At 39.2% G+C, this 14,087-nt stretch overlaps 1 protein-coding gene across 6 annotated transcripts in view; it reads right to left on the reverse strand.

Annotated features, from left to right (window-relative positions):
- COL9A1 (collagen type IX alpha 1 chain) overlaps positions 1 to 14,087 on the reverse strand; it is a 93,152-nt gene that overhangs the window by 46,404 nt on the left and 32,661 nt on the right. For 2 of the 6 annotated variants that reach the window (XM_083730156.1, XM_083730155.1), the window contains exons 3-7: positions 13,627 to 13,704; positions 13,163 to 13,295; positions 7,172 to 7,568; positions 1,709 to 1,792; positions 958 to 978 (exon numbers count right to left, since the gene is read on the reverse strand). In XM_083730156.1, coding sequence (XP_083586282.1) covers positions 958 to 978; positions 1,709 to 1,792; positions 7,172 to 7,513 — 447 coding nt within the window. In that variant the 5' untranslated portion in view covers positions 7,514 to 7,568; positions 13,163 to 13,295; positions 13,627 to 13,704. Of the gene's footprint in view, positions 1 to 957; positions 979 to 1,013; positions 1,253 to 1,708; positions 1,793 to 6,049; positions 6,179 to 6,213; positions 6,785 to 7,171; positions 7,569 to 13,162; positions 13,296 to 13,626; positions 13,705 to 14,087 lie in introns of those variants that run through there. The other 4 variants (XM_083730159.1, XM_083730158.1, XM_083730157.1 and 1 more) reach the window with 4 other exon arrangements.

The following is a 14,087-nucleotide window of genomic DNA, read 5'->3' on the forward strand; positions in this document are numbered from 1 at the left end:
CCAGTGAGTTTTTTGGGCACCAATGACACTTTTCATTTTCTCTGTAAAGATGTTCATAAGTAATAGATAAAACATGGCTAAGATCTGTAAAACCATAATCATTAAAATGATGTACCATTTATGTAGAATCATCCAAAATAACTACCACCTCTGCTTGGTTCCATACTCACAATGGCTGACACAGATTGGAATCCCCACTTCATATATATAACACAAATAAAAGATCCTACATTTGCCACTCTTTTGATGATGCCGATTCTTGCTTTTGAAAAGATTGCTTAAAGAAGGGGAAACGTATCCATATTAATTCTTCATGGGCATCCATAATCACCTATTGAGTTGGATCCAGACCAAGTTCGATGAACTTAGGTTACAATGAAATCTACGGGATTAAATGGTGACTAACTTGTTCCACGGATTTCCATGGAACCTCAATTCACATACCTTACTCCTGACCTGACCCATTGCACTGAACTGAATAAAAAGTATTCGATTGAGCTAAAAATTACATTCAAGAGGCAGGGGTGCCAGATTTCAACATGGGATGAGGGGTGGACTGTTCAATCACTGCATAGGCCAAAGGAAGAGGCACTACTGAAGCCAGAACTTACAGAAATTGTGTTCTGCTTAAATGGTACCTTTGCAAAGCAGTCTGATCTAGGGTAAAGGAAATAAGTACTGCCTTGTAGAACCAAACCTTCATCTATTCAAGCATCATGTTTCTTAAAAGCGGCCTGCCAAATAAATGATGCAGGGAAGTTCACCAGCAGGTCACAACAATTTCTGCATATTTTCCAACATAATAGCATAATTACAGAAATGCATATTAGCAGTTCGTTTGATTGCCAAACAAAGAGGGAAGGGGGGGTGAAGCAGAGTGCTGATAGATCAGAACAGGGAGCATATAGAAGCACTTTATCCTCTGCACTGGGCAAGCATCCTGACTTTAAAACTTACCTTGACGGCTGTCTGGCTTATCTGAAAAGAACAAGAAAAAGTCAGGCAAAACTTACTTGAGAAAGGCAAAGGCAAATGACTTGCAGGAAAACCCCAAGGAGGCAGGAAAACCTCTTGCCTGGAACACTGAGAGCCATGGACTTGTCTCTGATTGCCTCAGATGGATTTTAGGATGTTAAAAAATCACCCCCAGAAGGACCCCTCCAGAACACCTAGAAAGGCACAGTCTGCAATAGGCACAGTTATTCTGCTAATGAATGGCTGTGGAGGAGGGTAACAGAGATTGGAGGAAACCTGATGGCTAGAAAGGAGGGATTGAATGACACTGGCTTTTTAACCCTTTGCCCTGCAGCCAGCAGCCTGCATCTTCCAGCAACTTTTGGCTTGATCTATGCTTTGAGCAGAATGATCAGGCAAAGATTATTGCAATTATTTTCCCCAGCCCGTTATAATATATCACTAGAAAGGAAATGCATGAAGGCACTTTGAATCCCCCAATGTTCTAAAACTAAGGCTGTGTACAAACTCCCATGTACTCTGCAATCAGTGCACACCCACTTGTTTGGGAAGCAGTGTACACGTGAAGTACACAGTCTATAATCTAGCCTGTCTTTTTTTGTGAAACACTGTGTTCTTATGCATTTCCCCCCAAACCAGCTCTGATCCAAATTGAGAAAAAGAATGACCTAGCTGCATTTTAAGATGCTGGTGTGTACACAGCCCAAGCACAGACCTTACACTACAATCTTACCGAACTCCGAGCTGTAAGTTCACCGCAAGTTTCTCTCTGGGGTCGTTGAGGGTCACAATGAATCATCATCCACTGGATCTCAAACTAGGACAGAAACAGGGAAGGTGGTTTACCTTTTCATAGTGGTTTAGCAACAGCACCATTCTAACTCACTAACCTTTAACATCCTTTTAAGTGTTGGATGATTATTTCATTGATTTCCAAGCCTTCCCTTTCCTGAAGGCTGGATACAGATAGCAGCATTGCCTCATCCCTTCGATCCTCACAAACTTGTGAGGTAGGTAGTAATTGCCTCCATTCTGTGGGTGGAAATGGAGGCTGGCAGAGCGATTACTCAAAGAGCGCTTGATGGATAAGCAAACTGTCCCCAGATATTTGAACGCAAAATGTCTCTGCATCACACCAGTTTAGAGCCGTGGATTACCATGCTAAAAAAAGAATGACGCCAAAATGTGACCAGAATGCATTCCTTCCAAGTGGCCACAGGAATGTGCAAAACTTCTGAATGGCCCCTAGAATGCATTAAACCAAGGGTTTATTTATACAGTTGTCTTTAGGGACCCCATCAAAATGGCCAAACAAAAAAGTACTGCATGTAGAAGTTACTTGTCCTGGACGTATTAGCATATGAATAAACAGATGGGCAAAGGGGTACTAGCACAGTATATCTATATTCTGTGAAGACATCCCAAGAGAACCCTGCTGTGTGTGAACTGCATTCATATAACAAATTCTGATGAATTAAATCCTTAAATTGCTTTCTCATACCTGTGTTTATTCGTATGTTTAATGGAGGGACAAATTACAGATATAGTCTTTTCTATAAGGAATGCATCATTTAACTAATCTGTGTCCGTTAGTATGTTTAATGAAGGGATAAAACAGAAACGTATAGTCCTTTATGAAAGGAAATTTGTAACTTTACCATTCTACATCTGTTCAAGAGGTGAAAGGCTTTTGTGTGTGTCAGCTGTGCTGGAACAACATGTCTATTTCTGAATAGACCCCTTCAAAATGTTTTACATTACTTTTCTTGGACAGAAGGGATTTGAACTCAGATCTTTATAAAGAGACCCTCACTGGTTCTTAGTCAAATTCCAGTTGTGCTGCTCAGATTAAGAAAAGGGTAATATTTGGTTTTGCTTTTAAATTAACATTTGTTGGTTCTTTTTCTTCCAGAAGTTTGAATTTAAGGGGGGGGGATCCTAGTGAGGTAAAAGAACAGACTGCAAAGGAATACAGAATCATGTAGACTTGACTCCTGTGTACACTACAATGCTCTTAAAACATTTTTTTTGCAATGTTCCTTTGAAATGGCCAAGATATCAAACACTTCTCTTTGTGAGGTTTACAAATGGTACATTTGAATGTTTGCATATTAGTGGGGGGAAATATTTACAGACTGAAAACCAGAGTCAACTGCTGAACCAAAACACAGAGGGGTCATTTCCACCTATTAACAGGTTCACCTATTAATGTAATTTTCTGCATGGTACATCAGTTGTATGGTGCTATCTACTCAGAAGAATATTCCAATGCAAACTCATAGTATTCCTTTTCAAGGAAAGGGCCATTTCTGTTGCTAAATCACCCTTTTTCTGATTCTACAAGATCTTTTGAAAATATTGTATTAGATCAGGTCACAACACTAAGAAAGGCTGAGAATCACAGAACTATTTTTCTTGAATGCTTTGGGGACAGAGTATAAGCCTGCAGCACCCATGGTTTCCTTGTTTTGACCCGTGTTTTTCCAATATGGATCATTTTGTTGATATTATCTATGTTCCTAAAATCTTTCTGTGCACAACATTCCATAACTTCTTGACTTCCTCTTCTATACATCATGTCATCTCATTTCCTATATTCAAACCTGCCTGTTGCTGAGCTAATGCCCTTACCCATTTGAGTCTAAGAACCATAGTATTTTGCCATATTCTCTAACTAGTACAAACTTATTTCTACATTATTCATACAATCAATGAGACTTTTAAGTGAACTCCTCTAAGATAATATGCAAAATCACCTTTATTCCCAAATATGCTTTTGCATTTCTCTGGGGCATTTCACAAATTATCTCCTGCCTCTTATAATCATTATAAGTGATTACGGTTTCATTTTCTCTCCCTATTCTGGAGTTTCTAGGTTTCCAGTATTTCAAGTACATTTGCTTTCCTAGTGTTATCATCTCTCTTACATCCTTACTGCACATTTCACATGCATAACTGATTGCAAATTACGTGGACCTGCCATTGAACAGAAACCTCCAAGCGTGTTTCAGATCAGGGTTTTAGTTTACATCTAGCTGTTAGTTTTATATCATTAAATCTGCCAAGAAACTCTCTTTGTTCTCAGAAACCACCAGACAGGCAAACAATCAAGGGAATGTGTTCCCTGACTTTCCATGCTGGTATTATAAGATTATAAGGATGTGATACAAGCAATTTAGCATGGATTTATTAATGATCCCTAGGATCTGCTTAATTCCATTATTTTTATAATCATCTGCAAACCAAGCTACCTTTAACTATTATTTTTAATTACTCTTGACACCTATGCTTTGGATGAGCTGGTTTGCATAATATGGTGGGCCAGTGTATAAATAATGCAACCCATCTCTTAACTATGGTGGAAGGTTCACGTACAGGGTGTGAAACCATGTGCTCCTTCTCCCCAGGCCCTCCCCTCTCAGGCATGGATCTTCTGTTTGCTTCAGCAATGTCAACAACACTAACCAGGGTTTACACCCTTAACCAAAGTCTGCAAACCAACTTCAAAACGTTTCTAACCTAGTTAGAAACAGCAAGTCTTGATTAGCATTAATCGTAGCTAAGTGTCAATGTAAATCTTAACAGAAGTTAATACAAATGTGGAAATTAATGCCAGGAAGCCCAGGTACTGGGTGAAGGATATATGCAGTTCATCAGCTAAGCAATGTGTATTTTAAAACTGCACATGCTATGGTAATGTGTGTATATAAATGCAGATATATTACTGTAATACATTACAGAAAAGACCACAATGTACAGAAATACTGATTTGCACCTTCCCCCCCCCCCCGCCCCATCCCTAATGCTTAGAACCTGAAAATTAAACTTTTTCAACCATCATTTGAATTCCCTATGCAGGTAATCAACTTGTAGGCATCACTGGTTATATTGCCATCTAGTGGGTGATTCGGCTGAATCCAAGGGTGTCCACAGTTCTTACGCCTGTCAATAAGCAAAAGATGTAGCCACCTGATAGTTTCCTTTATGTAAATAAGACTTGTGGTCAGTGTAATGGAGGTCAGTGTTTTCAAGTGGAGTAGTCGGTGCATTTCATGAAACAGGATGTGATGTCTGCAGCTCTCAACCTATTTATCCTGGAGTGAATATCCCCTTGTTACAAACCTCAAAGAATGAATAAGGACAGCTCTACAGAGACGAATGCTTCCAAAAAGGCAGAGGGAATATAACAAAAGGCTGTCAGCCAGCAGTGAGCAAAGCCTTTGGAAGCATGTGGGAAGAATAATTGCCGCAGCCAACAAATCATTTAAGCCAAAGTCCCTGGCTACGTGCCAGTTTAGGCCCATTATGGTCAATTCATGTAGGAGTCTAATCAAAATGCAATAACACAAGAGCAATTTCCTTCATCTGCAGACAGGTAATAAGAATATTAATGGAGCAAATAAGTTTAGACAGGATGGGCAGCCCAATTCTAAGTGGGTGCTGTAAGCTACAGCAGCAGAACTGTGCCCTAGTACATCTAAAATGGAATTCAATTGAGACAGAACCACGTGGCTCTGTTTTGCCTTGTAATTTTTCAACAGCTAAAAGAGACCTTCAGCAGCAGATACTGTACTCCTCAGCATTCTAACACGACACTCTGAAAACTCTTTGGATCCCATTGTGCTCCCCGCCCCCAATCTCACCTCTCAGCACAGTTTAGCTGAGTCATGGGCAAACACCACAAAACAGGCAGTTCAACACATAGAGTGGTACCTCGGGTTACAAACACCTTGGGTTACAGACTCTGCTAACGCGGAAGTAGTACCTCGGTTTAAGAACTTTACCTCAGAATGAGAACAGAAATCGTGTGACAGTGGCACAACAGCAGCACCACTTTAGCTAATGGGGCCTCCTGCTGCTGCCGCGCCGCCGCTGCGCGATTTTTGTTCTTATCCTGAAACAAAGTTCTTAACCCAAGGTACTATTTCTGCGTTAGCGGAGTCTGTAACCTGAAGTGTATGTAAACCGAGGTACCACTGTACTAGAAACAAGATAGAAAATATCATTAATCCTAATTACTGACAGTACAAATTTAGTAAAATAGGGGTGAATTAATAAATAAAAAGGGCCTTACATGTGTGCATTCTTTTAATGCCTCTATTTGCTTTCTATGGAACAAAACACCTTTTTTTGGAAATAAAAGTGCAGCATGACTCATTATCCAAAAGAGGAATTTCCACATCTTCATGGTACAAATTATTTTCTATCTGTCATAGACGGTAGGTACTTCACACTTACTTACATACTTCACACCAATCACAATTCCTCTCTGAAAATAAATATGCTCATTATACAGTGTCACAGCTGAGGTTCCTGAATACTAACTTTCTTGGCGGAGGAACAGAGAAGAAAGGACTTCAAAAATTACTATGATCAGAATAATTTAGTAACAGTTTTCTCATGCAAAGCAATTATTGCTTCTGCATTGTGATGTCATAAGCAAGGAGGTCTGACTACGTGTGAAGATTCTGAAGCTCTGGCCCTACTGCGGTTACAGGATTTCAATACCAAGTAGTGATTTTATTCCATGAAATGTGAGGTTGTGTGTGTGTGTGGTCATGTTCTGTGGTGACCATTGCAGAAAGAAGGCTAAGATAATGTCATTTCTACCCTGAGGTTTTGAAATTAACAGGACTATAGCTCAAATATAATAAATATTACTTTCAATGGATACCCCCACATAAATCAATTGAACTTTTAATGTCACCAAGAACACAATTAATTCTTATAAGCTGCTTAATCATAATAAAGTTTAAAGATGGTCACGTTCACTGCAAATGTGTAAAGGTTTGGTAGCTTTTAATTATGTTTTGTAATGAGTTGAGGTAAGTCTTGTACTTAATTCTTTGGCAGAACATTAAATCAACAATCCATTATAATCTGGTTTATTAAATTATCTATTGTTTTCAGAATTGTCCCCCTGCTCCTTCCCCAGTATCTACAGGGTTCTTAAAGGATCAGTACAAGCAACTTTCCAGATATATGACTATAATAAGGTTTTCTAATTTAAAGCTTGTTAAAAGATAATCAACGCTTCCCTATAATATCAAAATTGCAGGGCTGTATCTTCCTGCCCCGTTTGAAAAATATATATTGTGATGCCAACCTACACCTATCCCTCCACCCTGCCCCACAAAAAAGTCAAGGAAAGCTAAAGGAAATACTTTCTTTGTAAATGTAAATGTTTAAAACTTACCGGAACTGAAATTTGAGGATTATCTTTCAGTTTTCCCAGTGTGGTAAAGCCATCAACGTTGATCTTTCCTCTTGGTTTTATGGCTAAAGTCTGGATCTGAGTACAGTCAACATAAAGAGTGACAGCACTCCTTTCTATGCCAACCATAACCTTATGCCACTGGGAATCAAAGAGATACGGCAAATCCAGAAACGTTGCTGTCTGGAGACTTCCATCAATCCCTTTATATGAGTACTCAAGAGACTTGGCTTGCCCATTAAACTTCAATCCAACTTGCTCTCTTCCAGAAGAGTCTAGAACCTGCCAAACGCTCCAATACTTCTGAAGAGTAGTTCCAGCCATTCGAAAAGTCGTTAGAATGGAATATTCATTAGGTAATCCATTAGGATACAAAGACCTGTATAGGATCAAAGTAAATCAGGCTTGTTGTTGTTTATTTGCTCATCTGATTTAGCACTTGGGATGAACTGTCAAAATGGAAAGATTACTCATTCAGTAGAGCATGAGACCCTTAATCTCAGGGTTCGAGCCCCACATTGGACAACAAATTCCTGCATTGCAAAGGGTTGGATGAGATGACCCTCATGGTACCTTCCAACTCTACAATTCTATGATTTTATAAGAGTTGACCACCTCAGGGCAGCATCCTCCCACTAGTAGTTTTGTCCCAGTCTGAGTCATCAGCTCTTTACTGCTGGTCAAAGGAATTGTGACTCAAAAATATTAGCTCTTCCTATGTCACAAACAACTCAAGACAAGGCATCATGCTTACGACCTTTTAGCCAGTAACAGTGAGGTGACCTAAACCAAATCAATCCAGATCAATAGCAATCCTATTTAGGCAACGGTGACCACATTTAAAACTTTCTATGCATTTGCTGCCAGTAAAGTTACGTTACTGAATTCATGGACACATGATTAAAGCAATAATAATAATAATAATAATAATAATAATAATAATAATAATAATAATTTACTTATACCCCACCCATCTGGCTGGGTTTCCCCAGCCACTCTGGGCGGCTTCCAACAAAACACTAAAATACAATAACCTATTAAACATTAAAAGCTTCCCTAAACAGGGCTGCCTTCAGATGTCTTCTAAAAGTTTGGTAGTTATTTTTCTCTTTGACATCTGGTGGGAGGGCGTTCCACAGGGCGTGTGCCACTACCGAGAAGTGTTCCTGCCTGACTATATTTGAGACCTGCTCCTGCAGTCTTAGCTTTGCTGGGTGGATCTGCACTCAGGCTCCACTCGCTGTTTGAATATTTGACCATAATGTGTTATGTCAGCAGGCAACAATTGGTGCATACTATAGTTGCATAAACAGCATATATTTAAAGCGTTGTTTTCCCCACCTCAAACTATGCTGGGAATTGCATGTTGTTAAGGGTGCTGGGAACTGTGGGGCTGTGAGGGGTAAATTACAGTTGCCAGGATTCTTGGTGTGTGTGTGTATTCTGAATGTGCTTTAAATATACATAGCCTATGGCAGAGCTGTCAAGTGAAGAACTGACTGTTTTCTCATATTGTTCTTCCTTCCTCACCTTTAAAAAATGATTGAAGCCTATTATTATTATTATTATTATTATTATTATTATTATTATTTATAGTAAAAAAAAACTCCAGATGCTTTTACAGCTTTCCCTACTGGTTCCTTTTCTGTTCATTTCCACTTCCTGTTCCCTTCTTACCTGTTTTAATTAATTTAATTTAATTTAATTTAATTATATGTGTTTATGCTATTACTCAAAGGACGGACATAAGCTAAATGATGGTGATGCTAAACAACAGCAATTATTTTTATTTACAACCATGATGATAGACCTATTAAATCCACCATAAATATTCCCCAGTTTCAAAGCAACAATTAAGGCCAGTTTATTACATGGTGGAAATGTTATCTGAGTGTGCTTGGGTCAAGTGCCATCAATGCTGAAAGGATCATGTGACTGACTTGTCATAAATTGTATACGTTTGCTGCCTATAAAGTCTCCAGAACCATTATCAATGGCTTTAAAGCCTCAAAAAATCTGAATCCTCAATCCACCTGTACAATGCTGGCTCTCAGATCACTTTAATTAGCATTGTGGTAGTGTGGCAAATGTGAGCTGATAAACTCTGGTAAAACATTGTTACATTTACAACCCATCTTCCTTGCAAGAGTAGTGCACATTATCCCACTACTCTATTCCTCACTATTATCCTGTGATATAGGTAGCTTAGTTTCTGGCCAAACCTACGTAGGGAACTTAACAACAGAGGAAGGATATGAACTGAGGTCTCTTGAGCAGTAGCTATTATAACACAGTGCCCAAAATGAAGAAATCCAACAATGAAACAGGACAATCAGCTTATGCTCCTTGGGGAGGGGAGGGTTAAATAAATAATAAACATAGGATAAATAATAATAAAATATGGATGGTAAATAATTGCAATTCAAAGTGAACATTGAATTGCTGGGGGAAAAGAGAGACAGTGATAAAGAATTCACTTTGTGCTATTCACTGAGAAGAGGAAAAATTGCTGAAACAAAACTGATAATCCTTTCGTTTTTATTCTTACATTAGTTTCCAAGGTTTCCTTGGAGATATGCAAATAGGAACCACTGAAATTTCCTTCATCCCTTAAAGGAGCCTTGCCAAACAATATAGAGTTTGCATGCTCGGGGGGTGGGGGGGGAATAGCTTAGCTGGTGCTGCAGTCGCAGACACATTTTTATAATATTTGCTAGAATATTTTTAATATGCCATCTAAAGGATATACATAAGGGGGATCTTTAATTCATTAACCATGGAGGCACATGAGGGGTATGGTCTACTTTTATGAACAAAGACCACCACCACCCCCAAAAAAATATATATATAAGGTCCACTTTGACACATTGAATCCTTTTCTTCTACTTTTGTTTTTTTACCCATCTCCACTAAAGTCACACTTGGGGTGGGGGAACCTAACATGCTCAGTAATCCTAATATGGTAGATGCTGCTGGATCTGTTATAGAGGTGGTAGAGAAGTGAGGTGGCATTTCAACAGTTTTAAATATGCATCTTGAAAATCCAGACCCAGTGATGCCTCAGCAGTTTTCCGAAGTCTGGAAACAGGTGTTTCTTGAACTTATGTGTTCTTAAATTGTTAATTGCTTGCAATAATGCCATGAGGCAGCAAAAAGACATGCTGACAGAGGAACCAGTGGGTGCATCCCTATTACTGTTGCACGATCAGCTATTCAACATCTGGCACTGCCTTTCCACCCTGGGAGGAAATATCTACCAACAGCCAAGACCTCAAGTACTAAATAATTTGAGCAACATCACTCTGCTCTTGCTGTCTGTACATTCAGAGGATAAGCAGAGCTCCTTTAGCTTTTCCTTTTATACTTAAAAACTCATAGCATAAACCCCAAACCAAGATAGTATTGTTATATATGGCTCTCTGGGTGTGAGAGATGCAGCCTCTTCATTGCACAGCAGGGAATATATTACTATATGCTTACACAGTCCAGTCCTACAAATCATCACCCAGTGATTTCAGTCTTTACTACCAGGTTAAGTATGCATAGAATTTCAGCCTTAATGCTTTTTATCTTTGTATCTAATGCAATGTTCCTTATTGTGAACATGATTACAAAGAAATGATCTCAGCCACTGACTCAAAAAAGATGAAAAGCATCCAAATTTGTTATGAATATTTGGTGTTGATTTTAGCAATAAATGAAAAGTAACACCAGGGTTGACAACATGGTGTCCTCCCAGCTACTGCTGAGCTACATGTGCTTCTCTGAACTCATTAAATACACACACACACAAACACACACACACTTCGGTCTTCCTCCTAGCAAAAGAAGAGGAAGTGATGTCAAGGGGAAATAATGTCACTGGGCTTGAATAGATGCATAGTTCAACCACTCTGACCTCCACTGCACTGACAGCACCTGCGGTCCTCTTTTAACTCAGCAGATCACCTCCAATCCTGCTTTATCTGTTGAGAGACTATGGCAAATCTAAAAAATGGGGTGGGGTGTAGATGGAAAATACATACACCCATCACAGATATAAAACAAAAGGACTTACGTATTAATGCAGGGTTGCCAACCAGTAAAATAGAAGGTACTTATAGAAACAAAATATGTCATAGCTTCTTAGGTAGGTATAGCTTCTTAAAGTGATCCTTTTATGACAAAACACTTGTAAATAGTCTAGTACTCTACCTGATATATTTGAGACAAAGCTGTCACACCTGCTTTGCTCTGTGGCACCCTTGAGCTTAGACTTTTAGTTCATGATATCCAATTCCCAATGTAATACCAACAATGAGTTTGAATTTTTTGGGGGGAGTGGGTGGGTAGGACTAACAACACTGAAGGACTGTGACCCCTGCCCATAACAACAAAGCTAAGAATGGATAGCATATATAGAGGAATGCACTGCAAAACCAATGTGCTTCATCCTATACGCAAATCTGTAACAGAAGAATAACCCTGAGTGGCTCTTTCAGCACCGGTTTTGGTGAACAGCACCGCTGCAATTACTTGAAGCCACCAGGTGGCACACGATTCAACCACTGCTTTAAACTGCTGCATTCTTTAAGGAAAGACAGTGAGTCCTTTCAACCATACCCAGACAAATTAAAGGAAAGCTAGCCCATTTCCTGCATAATAGCTGGCTGCTGTTGTGCTCCAGACTAATATTAAAAATAATTACATGCTTCATATATGAATAAACGATAGTGTAGGGCGTTGAGGTGTAACGGCTTTATTAGCAGGAGCTGTATTACTCACAGTCAGGCTAGGCAAGTTGCGTAAAATATGCTACAGCCTCATCTAAGGTGGCCTCTGCAATTCACTCACAGATTAAACACCCACTATTAATTTGGGAACCTGGAATTGATGCCTGTAAATATAATCTTCTGTGTTGCACCTTGGTAAGCCACCATGCCACATTCTTTCCCCTAGCTCACAAAAGATTCTAATTGTGGCAGAAATGTTTTAAGATTCTAACATGTTCCACATTGTAAGGTGGGAATATATCTTGCCCTAATAAATTGTTTTATATGCTAACATATCATTTCTCTTTAATTTTTTTATATATATTTTTTAATGCTGGAGAAACAAGGACAAATGTAGCCGGTTGAGAGTTTGCCAACGTCAGGCTTCCTGAAGTTTCTGCAAAACAGTGTTGGGTCTCTTGTTAATTTGTGAATATCGCCGATTTCAACTGACCGGTTCACACAATCACGTGTGTTGGGTACTTGAGAAGCAGTTGCAAATCTGTGTAATATCAATGGTGGGGCTGGAGTGAATTTAGTTTAAGTGCATAAGTGAAAATGCATATTCAGTAGTCTTTTTTCTTTTGCTGTTTTAATAGTGGTGGAGAAGCTGCAGGGCAATGCTTGCTTGGGTGACCCTGTCAGATGTCTGTACAAAAAAAAAAGGGTAAGATATTCCCCATAAAAGTTAGTACCTGTCTTATGAGATAGTAAGGTACTGTACTCAACATCTCATCACTCAGAGAATTACTACTCAGTTACTTGCAGCTGAATGTTTGAAGCTCCTTGACTGGGAATTATTGTGCTAGAGGCAGCATGGGGTGATATGACCCTGTCTGTCTGGCCACGAGGGCTATTTCACACATGGAAGTTGGGACTTGATACTGTGGGCTTCAGTTGATGAATATTCATATATGAACTAACTCTCGGTAATCTCTGGAAACAACAGAAAGGCTCAACTGGGAAAGAACGCAGCATGTAGAGTAGCTGCACAAGCACTTCACTCTGAATTCAGATGCTATTTGCATGCATCACAACGCAAACAGCTGGTGTACACAATAAATTTGGGTAGCTTCACCCAGAAGCAAAAGAGGGAAGTAATTTGTGGGATGGAGGGCACAATTTATATCTTGCAAGGTACTCTGCCCCGCTAAGTAATGGGAGAGTTGTGCATTTAAACATAGATTTAAAAACAAATAATGAAAGCAACAGTATAGATTACCTAGTTGGGATCCTGAAGTCTACATTTGTGCTTAACTTGTAAGCCACTTGTAAAGCTGTGGAGCCCACCACACGCTGGATGATGCCTCTGGAAGCAGCTTTATCAAGTTGGAACTGTGAAATCAGGTCATATCCTAAAGGAACAAATATGCACATTTAAAAAAACCTTCCATTGAGCAATCATGTAGCTTGAAAACCTAGCCTGAGTTTTCCCTTTGGTCTCTCTTTTGATATGCACTCCCCTGCTGTTTTAACTCATTTAAAAAAAAAAAACCTGTTTCAAATTAAATTAAAACGTTTGTTTTTTATGTAGCTTGTTTTTAATAATGTGGTGAGAAATCTTGGACATTACAATTGACACAAGGAAGCAAGATAATAGACAGATAGCTACGTCTGCAAGGATGAAGTTTTCAAAACAGAGGTCTGAAACAATTTATTTGGAAGACATCATTAGAGTATACTTGCCTGGTAGATCATCTTGGCGAAACCTAGTGGGTGGGCAGAGGTCAGTCTTTGTGTTGGAATTGAATGTAAGTGGAAATCCTGCAAGAAACACCAGACACAGGCATCTATGTCCATTATTTAATTTATCAGTTTATCAGCCTAACCTTCCTGTGACGGTCCCACTGCAGGTTACATTCCAAAACAACAATTAAAACACCTTAGCTTACAAAACCCAAAACCAACCTTCATGCTGTTGAATAGCCTTGGACATTGAGTCATATCCTTGGATTTTAACTTCATAGAAATTAATAGTATTTACTTCCAAACTTATTTCATTTAGGGTTGGGGTGCAAAAGGCTCCAGAGGAAACATAATTAATGAAAAGTCACAGGAGGAAAAAAGGGCCAAACTGGAGCAATTGAAGCTAATGGTGAGACTGTCTGAGACTGTCATCACATCCACAATGGCCAGATTATGGTAGA

Source organism: Podarcis gaigeae (assembly GCF_964106915.1).
Source record: "Podarcis gaigeae genome assembly, chromosome: 3".
In the NCBI taxonomy this organism is placed as follows: Eukaryota; Metazoa; Chordata; class Lepidosauria; order Squamata; family Lacertidae; genus Podarcis; species Podarcis gaigeae.